Below are 12,002 nucleotides of genomic sequence, written 5' to 3'. Positions count from 1 at the left end.
GCAAACAGACACAGGTCCGTGCGTATGTCCGTCCGTCCGTACGTACCATTATTCATGTCAAGTCATACAAAAGTACATTGCATGTTACACATTCTATGTTTTTTACAATTTGCATCGGAACTATTTTGATCTATACATTTTATCATTGCCACTTTTCGCAGTTTACTATTGCTATCATAAATGTCAATTTGACGAGGAAATCGTTAAATTTTGTAAACGAAGTTCGATGTGAACATTCTTATTTAGATCGAGCCATTTTCGAAAAATTGTGTTGCCCAGAAGATCGCCGTGCTGCCAATGCTTCCCCCTATGTAGCGTTATACACAGCCCAGCATATAGACTGTCTCGACAGCAATGCCGCTATTTAAAGGGGAGAACACGTCAGTTGACCTTTATGTGACTGTTTGACCTTGATACGTTGTTCAATAACTCCATCGATCGGGTGCAAATCGGGCATGTATGCTGAGGGGTGACGTCACATTAACACGTTTTATTACTAGAAACAAATTTCTCCTTTGCAACCAAATTAATATCGATAGGAACATAGAGTGTAGACGTGGTCCGTTTGTCAGACGTTTGTCAATCAGCAGGCGCGCGCGCGTGTAGAGTCTGCAGATCGTCGGTTTGGCTCTACAGATGTATATCGACGACTACCTCATATATCTGCTGTTCCATACGCAGTTTATATTGTATTTGGAATGCTTTTTCTTCTTCTTTTAAACATTAATTTTAGTCCGAAGCACTGTAACGGAAGCATTCACAACTACCCATGGACTGGTATGTGTAAACACATAGCACATGTTATTTGCGCCCACATTCCACACCCATGGGCTGCCCCGAATAAACTTTATATATTAATTGTAATTTAATGTTCTGGGGTCTGACGCTGGTAATGGAACCTGTGTCCACCAGGACACCGCAGTTCTACATGTAACAAGCCTCCAAGAACCCAATGCAGTAAGACGTTTACTTCCTGTGAAACCCGTTTATACCATGAACCATACAACAACAAAATGCTCACTTCCCGTAAGAAACTGAACATGTACACACAAAGAACCCATGACAACAAGATGTTCACCTTCTAGGATACCTCGTACACCCAAATTAAAGAAACCATATCAACAAAATGCTCACTTCCCGTAAGATACCATTCACACGATAAACCCATAGCAAAAAAATGCTCACTTCCCGTAAGAAACTGAACATGTACACACAAAGAACCCATGACAACAAGATGTTCGCTTTTTAGGAGACCTCGTACACCCAAATTAAAGAAACCATATCAACAAAATGCTCACTTCCCGTAAGATACCATTCACACGATAAACCCATAGCAAAAAAATGCTCACTTCCCGTAAGAAACTGAACATGTACACACAAAGAACCCATGACAACAAGATGTTCACTTTTTAGGAGTCTCGTACACCCAAATTAAAGAAACCATATCAACAAAATGCTCACTTCCCGTAAGATACCATTCACACGATAAACCCATAGCAACAAAATGCTCACTTCCCGTAAGAAACTGAACATGTGCACACAAAGAACCCATGACAACAAGATGTTCACTTTCTAGGTGACCTCGTACACACAAATTAAAGAAACCATACCAATAACATGTTCACTTCTTGTAAGATACCATAATTCACACGATAAACCCATAGCAACAACATAATAACAATAATGTTTATTTCAGGAAATAGATCATAGACATCAAATGTAACATGACAGTTGACATACATATTACAGTACAACATACATATTTATTACTAAAAATATTAAACAGAATATCACAGGTTTTTGGAGCAGTCCAAGGAGCCGGTGATTGGGCATCCCCTTCCAACAAGCTCTCCGGACGCTCAAATACTAATGGACCTATATGAATTAAATTATCGTCAGTAATAAAACATTGTATTATCTTAAAATATTATATTATATATGAAACTACAATTCATAACTGATTTTAAGATATAGGTACATATATTTAAACAATTAATACAACACAAACATTGACCTATAAACCTAAGGATAGCCCATGAAAGCTCGAAAGCTTATTTCCAATGGGTTCCATGTTATATTGATCATGGGGAAAGATTTTGGCAGGAGGGAATGATTTACAACATATTATTAAATTTATTGTCAGTACCTATAGTAATTCCGTAATGACTTTATAATCTAAAAAAACACACATATATATATGTTCAGTTTTAAATAGTTAGTCCAACTTGAAATATATAACGAGACTTTCCAAGTATTTCTAAATTAAAAAAAAATACGGTACAGATGTTATCAGCACGTGGAATGCAGTGACACAAAGTTTGTTTTCTTAGGGTTGGGGATCCCCCAACCAACAAAGTCTACTTGTTTTGTGCCACCGCAATCACATATAATTGTGTTATCAGCATGAATTTTGAAAGGTAGGGTCAACGCCTATGGAGATTTAACATTAGCGTCGGCCCCCACTTGGAATTTCAAAACAAGATCAATCCAAAAAGGTACGGGTATAGGAAGCGTAAATCAGTTAGTTTCAGAATTCATTTGATGATAAATGGGACCTCATTGACTTACACCTGTGTCGGTGTTAAAGGTGCGGTAATACAATTCCTCCTAGAGCATTTAAATGACACAATTACTATAAAATTACATCATCGTGTGCGACGTATTTCAACTGTTATTTTGATACCGAATGTTAAACTATTTCAATAAAGAATTGTTCTTTTTATTAAAGAATTAAGCAGAAAAATGGGTGAAATTTCATTTCTTATGAGAAATTTTCCTTTTTTGAGACGTTTATTCATAAAGTTCTAAATTTAGTCTATTTTTCTTACTTGTTAAAAAGTTGGCTACTAATAATATCTTTCAACATCAGGAATTTCAAAAAAAATGAAAACCGGTAAATTTGTCGTATACTACTTTTGGTTCAAAATGAGAAAAACATAGCTTTCTTTCCACATTACCTTTAACCTGTGTTCCTTCATGACTTAAGGTCAATGGGTGTTGATATTTGGTAAGAAGGTTGTTCATGTAAATGAGTTGAAGTGTTGTTAATTTTGATGACCTTGACCTTTGTTCAAGTCACAAAAACTAAATGTGCCGAAATATTTTTTTGTATGGGGAGTCAGACAAGGGTATCTTTCCTTGCTTTATTTATTTAGAGTTAACGATATAAAATAGTGTAGTATCCCTACATATTTTGTTTAATGAATGGTCAAAAGGCTACAAAAAATAATGACTAGAACTGTATGCCAAAACCTCCGCTCTTATATAAACCAGAACTGTAATCTAAAGGCTAGCTAAGGCAAGCATTGCAAATTAATCCATATTCTCCCACCAGTAATTATGTATGTATATATGTCACTGACATACTTCTTGTCCTCCCTCCCTATGCCAAAACATACTTTCATACCACATCTTGTTAGCCTTGATGACCCACTTTTGCTGAAATCGTTCTAGTAGTTAAGGAAGAGTTATCAAGACAAAGATTTTTAACAAAGGAACATAACTCCTTAAAAGGGTCGAAATGAACAAATACTATCCTGATGCAAAACATTAGGGGGTAATTACCATATCTGTAAGCTTTCATGAAATTGGCCCAGAACTTAAAGAGGCAGACAAAGTCTTTTTCAAGAAAAGGCCATAACTCCTTTTTAAAGGGTCGGAATGAAAACATACTTCTTGGATGCACAATGTCAGGGGGAGTTACCATATCTGTAAACTTCCGTTGAAATTGGCCCCATAGGTTTGGAGGAGTTGTCTGGACAAGTGTTTTTCAACAAAGGGCCATTACTCCGTAAAATAATGGTCAGATTGAAACAAGAATTCCAGGATGCACACCTTCAGATTGTTGTTATTATATCTGGAAACATTCGTTGAAATTGACCCCTTAGTTTTGAAGGACATAGCCAGACAAGGATTTTCAACACAAGGCAATAACTTTGAGGGGAAAAAAGGTCAGAATGAAAATATAATACCTGGATGCACAACTTCAGGTGTCAGTTAGCATAACTGGACTCTTTCGTTGAAATTGGTCCACTACTTTAGAATGAGTTGACTATATAAAGGCAAGTTGACAATGTTAGTTTTATTTTAAATTTTGTGAAAATTTTGTATGTTTTTCCAATTAAAAGTATCACTACGCTTACTTCATGTCTACCAATATGACATATTTAGTATCAAAATAACAGTAATTTTATTCACTATACACTATCATAATTCATTTCCAAATTTACATTTGCCTGTGATATTTATCGGTCATTTTGTTAGGATACCCCCGTCACTCAACCTGGTGTTATGCAAGGAGGTCCATTACGGCTATCAGTAACAATTATGAATAATCATTTATGCAGTTATTGATCATTTTTATGTATCTTCATATGGCAAAAGAATAAAGGAAATCAAAGTGGGGGCCAAATGTTGACCCCACCTTTAAAAGCGAGATGTTTCTTCACTGTTGCCTTAAATGCATAAATGGATTTTATACCCTTGATTTTGTCAGGCAGACTATTCCAGTCATGGATCCCGTTAAAATAAAAAGTAGAGGTATCTTTCCCTTTGCATGATGGAACAACAAAATTAAAAAGACATGATCGTGTGTTATGCTGATGAACACCTGACACTTTTATGAAGTTTAGGTTTAAGTAGGATGGACATTTTCCATGAAACATCTTGTGCACATGATTCTTAATTGTTTGACTCTATATTCTATATTTAACATATTGAGCTTTGCCAGTTCAGTGGTAGTGATACTTGTTTTGGGTTCCAATTTGCTAATAAATCTGACAACTTTATTTTGTAAAACCTGTAATTTGTTCTTCGTTATCTTGTTCAATCCTGAGTACCACGCGGAGCATGCATAATCTAGGTGACACTGTATAAGTGCAGAACATTTACTTTGTCTGTATAAAAATTTCAGTCTAGAATTTACTTTCTTCACGATATTTTCTACTATTTCTTCGCCAGACACACAACAATCTATATTAGCTCCAAGATAGTTCACAGATTTTGTTGATTTGTTAGTATGATTGTTTGCGACATTTTCAAAATGATCAATTTGATTTAATTTTCTTTTCGTTCCAAATAGCATGATCAACTAAGCACTCTGCACATGATTCAAGTACAGCACCAAGTTTCGTGGAAATTATTTCTGTGCTCTAATGTGCGAAAAGGATAACACTGTCATCGGCATATAATAGTAATTTGCATTCTCCATCAATGCTGACTGCCATATCGTTGACATAGCATAAGAATAAAAGAGGGCCTAATATACTACATTGTGGTACCCCACACGTAATGGTAGCTGGGTCCGAGTAGATATCGATAATTTTGACTGTCTGATGTCTGTTACTCGGATATGATCTAAACCAATTTACAGTTGTCACACCCATCATTTTCAACTTGGTTTTTTTTATCAGAAATGCTTCCATCTGCGAATACACTGTTCGATCCAATAATTTAGAGCAATGCTCAAGATACTTACTGGTCTGTAATTACCAGTATCCAGCCTACTACCTTTCCATGCTCACTTCCTTTGATACCTCTTACACACGATGAACCCATGACAACAACATGCTCACTTCCTTGGATATCTCTTACACACAATGAACCCAAGACAACAACATGCTCACTTCCTTTGATACCTCTAACACACAATGAACCCATGACAGCAATATGTCCACTTCCTTTGATACCTCTTACACGCAATGAACCCATGACAGCAATATGTCCACTTCCTTTGATACCTCTTACACACAATGAACCCTTGACAAAAACATGTCCCCTTCCTTTGATACCTCTTACACACAATGAATCCATGACAACAACATGTCCACTTCCTTTGGTACCTCTTACACACAATGGACCCATGACAACAACATGCTCACTTCCTTTGATATCTTTTACACACAATGAACGCATGACAACAAGATGCTCACTTCATGGAATGCAATAATGTGTTCCATTGTGATCTCTGGTATAGCTGTTCGTCACAGATAGGTATCTACTATCTAGAAGTCAGCGTGGCTTGACTGTCCACTTCCTTTGATACCTCTTACACACAATAAACCCATGACAACAACATGCTCACTTCCTTGGATATCTCTTACACACAATGAACCCAAGACAACAACATGCTCACTTCCTTTGATACCTCTTACACACAATGCACCCATGACAACAACACGCTCACTTCCTTTGATACCTCTTACACACGATGAACCCATGACAACAACATGCTCACTTCCTTGGATATCTCTTACACACAATGAACCCAAGACAACAACATGCTCACTTCCTTTGATACCTCTTACACACGATGAACCCATGACAACAACACGCTCACTTCCTTTGATATCTTTTACACACAATGAACGCATGACAACAAGATGCTCACTTCATGGAATGCAATAATGTGTTCCATTGTGATCTCTGGTATAGCTGTTCGTCACAGATAGGTATCTACTATCAATAATTTAGAGCAATGCTCAAGATACTTACTGGTCTGTAATTACCAGTATCCAGACTACTTCCTTTCCATGCTCACTTCCTTTGATACCTCTTACACACAATAAACCCTTGACAACAACATGTCCACTTCCTTTGCTACCTCTTACACACAATGAACCCATGACATCAACATGTTCACTTCCTTTGATACCTCTTACACACAATAAACCCATGACAACAACATGTCCACTTCCTTTGATTCCTCTTACACACAATGAACCCATGACAACAATATGTCCACTTCCTTTGATACCTCTTACACACAATGAATCCATGACAACAACATGTCCACTTCCTTTGGTACCTCTTACACACAATGGACCCATGACAACAACATGCTCACTTCCTTGGATATCTCTTACACACAATGAACCCAAGACAACAACATGCTCACTTCCTTTGATACCTCTTACACACGATGAACCCATGACAACAACATGCTCACTTCCTTGGATATCTCTTACACACAATGAACCCAAGACAACAACATGCTCACTTCCTTTGATACCTCTTACACACGATGAACCCATGACAACAACACGCTCACTTCCTTTGATATCTCTTACACACAATAAACCCATGACAACAACATGCTCACTTCCTTTGATATCTCTTACACACAATGAACCCATGAGAACAACATGCTCACTTCCTTTGATACCTCTTACACACGATGAACCCATGACAACAACACGCTCACTTCCTTTGATATCTTTTACACACAATGAACCCATGACAACAAGATGCTCACTTCATGGAATGCAATAATGTGTTCCATTGTGATCTCTGGTATAGCTGTTCGTCACAGATAGGTATCTACTATCTAGAAGTCAGCGTGGCTTGACACGGTGTACATTTAAAGAGCATTGCTATTGTTGTTTGCTGCTGATCTTGATATTTTTAATTACAAACACATGAACGTCTTACCTAAACCACGTCTGACGTAAAACCTTTACTTACTGTGCTACCATTGTTATAGGGCGTGACCTTTGCCAGTGAAAAAAATTGTGTATTTCAAAGCTTTTCTCGATCACCAGATTCATTAAATAAACATGTTGCCGTACAGATGATGTTGTTTACGGCAGAGCATACCTCTGGGTACTTACGGTTGTCTGTCTGAGATGATGTACGATCCTAGGCCTCGGTTTGATATGTGTGTCTAAGTGCAGACTCGTTAACGCATTCATATCACCAGGGATGGAGGAACGGTCATATGCGCTGCTCGCCTGTACAGCGAAAACAAACTATTTTGTTTGACTTTCCTTAATGTGATCGGTTTTCACTTAATGCCTCAATATTTGATTGAATCATTGTTGCACTTGTGCAGGGTTGATCCTGTACACGATGATCGACTTCCGCCTTAACTTACCGACCAAGTCTCATCGTCGGCTGTTAGACCGTTTCCAAGGCAATTTTTGTAATTAACAAAACCTCTGATGTACAAACAGCAGTAAGGTTACACCTTTAATTATGTTGAAATGACATTTGTTTGATTATAATTTCATAAATATGGCAAGGTCCATTTACACACGTAGAGCAAAATAATGGACAAGGAATGTGAACATTGTTTCTCTATTAAAAAGACTATTTGTTTTTTTTGCTGGTATAATTACAATTATATAGCATGCGCATGTTCTGTCGTTAGAGAAACTTTGGATATGCCTCCAGAACTACATATGTATCTTAATTTAATTATTTCAACATTCACCCTATCACTGTGCTGTCTGACTAGCGGGCCTTCCTGGATATATCACAAACACATTTGTAACTAACTTCGTTTGATTATCTCACAAATCCCAAATAATAAAGTATGATATAGTAAAGTCATTATGTTAGGTAGGCGTTTTCATATACCATCGATAATCCCGACTGAACATGCATTAACGTTAACGCGTGATGTTGGAATTTAAAATCAATTAAGAAAATTCAATCACATTAGCTAGATATCGTTACTGACGAGAGCATATTAAGATTACTCTACAACCAATGAACCATGTAGTATTACAGAACATTGTACATGGGATAGGGTTGAATATTCTCCTAGTTTCTCGATAGAGTATGAGAGAGGACAAATAATGAATTTCTAAATTATTTTTTTCTGCCCCCCACACAATTACTATCACTGCATGAAAACTTTCCGGAATCCTCCACCTGGTATACCGTTTTTTCACTTATCTAGCCCGAATGTCAAAAGCCAATCACTTTTTCTGTACATAAAATGATATATAGTTGTCCCATGGCGACTGTTTTCTGTGGTAATTGTGCTATATGCTGAGATACGAAATAGTTCATGTTTGTGTCTTGATAAAAGGTCGGATTACCTCGAACTGTCGCTATTACTTCTTAGATCTAATCCTTTTTTATCATACTTCTTATACATATATATAGTGTATCGGCCAATACTGGGCAGATTGACTGGGTTCAGGATATTGTTTTTGTAATGTCTCAACAGTCGACAATAATCAATTGCTGATAATACCAAGCATATCCTTCACACGACTGATTAAGTTAGAGGTCAGTGTTGACGTGGAAGCCAACATTTTTTCCGCACATTGCAGATGAGCAGACGATTTACAAGGATACAGGGAGCGGTCATATGGCCGACAAGACGTGCGTCTTAAAAAGTATATTTATAGCACTGATTGTATGAATTGAATAACTTCGCTTTTTGCAAATGTTACCTTAGGACCACAGGTTTTGTTACCATAACGACGCGAATTAATAGAAAATTTCCCCATGAGCACAGGTTTTGTCACCACAACGAGGCAAATCTGGACTCTGATTCCCCCAGATAAAAGAATATAATCAGTAAATTCGAAAGAGGGAGATGGGTATGACAACCTGTAGGAACAAAAGGCCCAATGGGCCTGCATCGCTCACCTGGTATTAATCTCACTCTCTTAAAAGTGGACTAAAATACAGTTACAGGCAGAATATCAGTGTTTGATTCATAAGAACCTATTAAAAGATTTAAACATATGACGCCTGTGACCTTGAATGTCGAACAAGGACATAAGTTGAAAGTGGCTCAATGTCATTCATTTGACGAACTTGATAGCTCTTCATTCCAGCATGCTACAGGCCCAATATCAGTACCCTGGGCCTTTCGGTTATTGAGGAGAAGTCGTTTGAAGATGTTAAGACATTTGACCGCTGTGACCTTGAAAGTGGGTCAAGATCATTCCTTTGAACAAACTTGGTAGCCTTTCATCCAAGCATGCCACATGCCCAATATCATTACTATGGGCTTTTCGGTTATTGAGGAGAAGTTGTTTGACAATTTTAAGACATTTGACCCCTCGGAACTTGAATGTTGGTCAAGGTCATTCAGTTGAACAAACTTGGTAGCCCTTCATCCCAGCATGCTACAGGCCCAATATCAGTACCCTAGGCCTTTTGGTTATTGAGAAGAGGTCGTTTGAATATTTTAACATATTTGACCCCTATAACCTTGAGAGTGTGTCAAGGTCATTCATTTTAACAAACTTGGTAAAACTTCATCGTAGCATGCTACAGGCCTAATATCAGTACCCTGGGACTTTTGGTTATTGAGAAGAAGTCGTTTGAAGATTTAAAGACATTTGACACATGTGACCTTGAAAGTTGGTCTAGGTCATTCATTTGCACAAACTTTGTAGCCCTTCATCCCAGCATGCTGCAGGCCGAATATCCGTACCCTGGGCCTATTGGTTATTTAGCAGAAGTCGTTTGAAGATTTAAAGATATTTGACACATGTGACCTTGAAAGTGGGTCAAGGTCATTCATTTGAACAAACTTGGTAGCCCTTCATCCCAGCATGCTACAGACCCAATATCAGTACCCAGGGCCTTTTGGTTATTGAGAAGAAGTTGTTGGAAGTTCTTTAAAGTCATTTGACCCCTATGACCTTGAAAGTGGGTCAAAGTCATTCATTTACACAAACTTGGTAGCCTTTCATCTCAGCATGCTTCTGGCCAAATATCATCACCCTAGGCCTTTTGGTTATTGAGAAGAAGTTGTTAAAAGTAAAATATTGACGACAGGCGACGGACGGACCGACGACGGACGCCGCACCACGGCATAAGCTCACTTGGCCCTTCGGACCAGGTGAGCTAAAAATGCATCAAATAAATTGACATCCAACATAAGTCACTTACACAGTGGTATATCGTGTCCTGGTAGTGACGGGACCTTCCCACTTCCGGTTTGTACTAGCCTTATGCTTCCAGTTTTCTGTCTCATACATAATTGTGTCGTTACAGGGACGTTCATATCCGGCCTGTCGATCCTATGTTGTACGAGAGCTAAGACGAAAGAGATGAGCAAGAAGAAGATTGTTCTTGTGAACACGTGGGTGGCCTTTCTACAGTTCATAACCGCCTTCGTCCTCCTCCTGGGCTGGATCTGGAGTATCATGTGGGGCGCAGCTTTCATGTCCATATCAGGTAAAATAGGCAGGCTTTCTTGATCAACTGTACCAGGTGACCGTTACCGCCAAACTTATTTTTATGTTGTGGGCGTGGCCTTTATGTCCATATTAGTTACACGGAATAAATTTCTGAGTTTTTGCAACTAAAATATTTTGCAGGGTATCCTTGTTTTAAATTAAGATCTACTGTCAATTTTTAAGATAATCAATGCTTGCTAAACATGCTGGTTATATAAATTAAATTATTAACAAATATGCAAAGTGGAACTGTTTGTTTATTGCTCAACTGTGTATTTCGTCACCGTTGACAACGCATCATCTTTCCCGCGAAGAAAGCTGTTCAATTAATGTTGTTTTTATGACGGTGTTTTGCTTTTTAACGTGAAATAAAACATAGTTTTCTTAATTTCAAATAAAAAAAGTGTATGTAATAGAACGTAAATATAAGGTTTGAAACGCATCTTTCCATCTTAACAAGATTCCACGTCACCCATGTACATGTGTAATAAACGCGATGGTCACATAAAAGGCGCGCCCACTTTGTAAAAAATAGTGTCAAGACTAGTGTTTTTAACGCATCGTGGTATATGTTTGAACGGAACTGTGTTGCATACCCTCATTAATGTTAAAAAGATGCATTTCAAACCTTATATGTTACAGAAATACGTTTTGCATGCGAGAAAAACACTTGTCTTGACACAATTAATTTTTTACAAAGTGGGCGCGACTTTTATGTGACCATCGCGTTTATTACACATGTACATGGGTGGCGTGGAATCTTGTTATTTACAAATATACTGTGGGCATGACATCATGCCTGTTACACATGCATTTCAGATATTCGAGTTTAAACCACAATGGACTTATTTTCATTTTTATTAAAAATGGGCGTGACTTTCTTGTGGCCGTAGGGGTAGTTGTAATGATTGCAGGTATACGACGGAAATGGTCTTATGATGATTATACATGTGGATATGAGGTGGGAGTGATACCTTATCATTACAGTGTTAAGTTTGCTTTGACCCCAGGTTCATATAAGAAGAAGAAAAACAACAATAGACTTGACTTTTTTTTATTAAATATGAAGAATTG

The 12,002-nt window shown here is 37.7% G+C and overlaps 1 protein-coding gene across 1 annotated transcript in view; it reads left to right on the top strand.

The window, feature by feature from the left end:
* LOC110450550 overlaps positions 1 to 12,002 on the top strand; it is a 50,028-nt gene that overhangs the window by 35,539 nt on the left and 2,487 nt on the right. Inside the window, exon 2 of the mRNA XM_021498137.1 lies at positions 10,744 to 10,926. Within this exon, the coding sequence (XP_021353812.1) occupies positions 10,744 to 10,926 (183 nt within the window). The remainder of the gene's footprint in view (positions 1 to 10,743; positions 10,927 to 12,002) is intronic.

This window comes from Mizuhopecten yessoensis, unplaced genomic scaffold, assembly GCF_002113885.1.
Source record: "Mizuhopecten yessoensis strain PY_sf001 unplaced genomic scaffold, ASM211388v2 scaffold5315, whole genome shotgun sequence".
In the NCBI taxonomy this organism is placed as follows: domain Eukaryota; kingdom Metazoa; phylum Mollusca; class Bivalvia; order Pectinida; family Pectinidae; genus Mizuhopecten; species Mizuhopecten yessoensis.
This window is presented reverse-complemented; position numbering and strand designations above follow the sequence as displayed.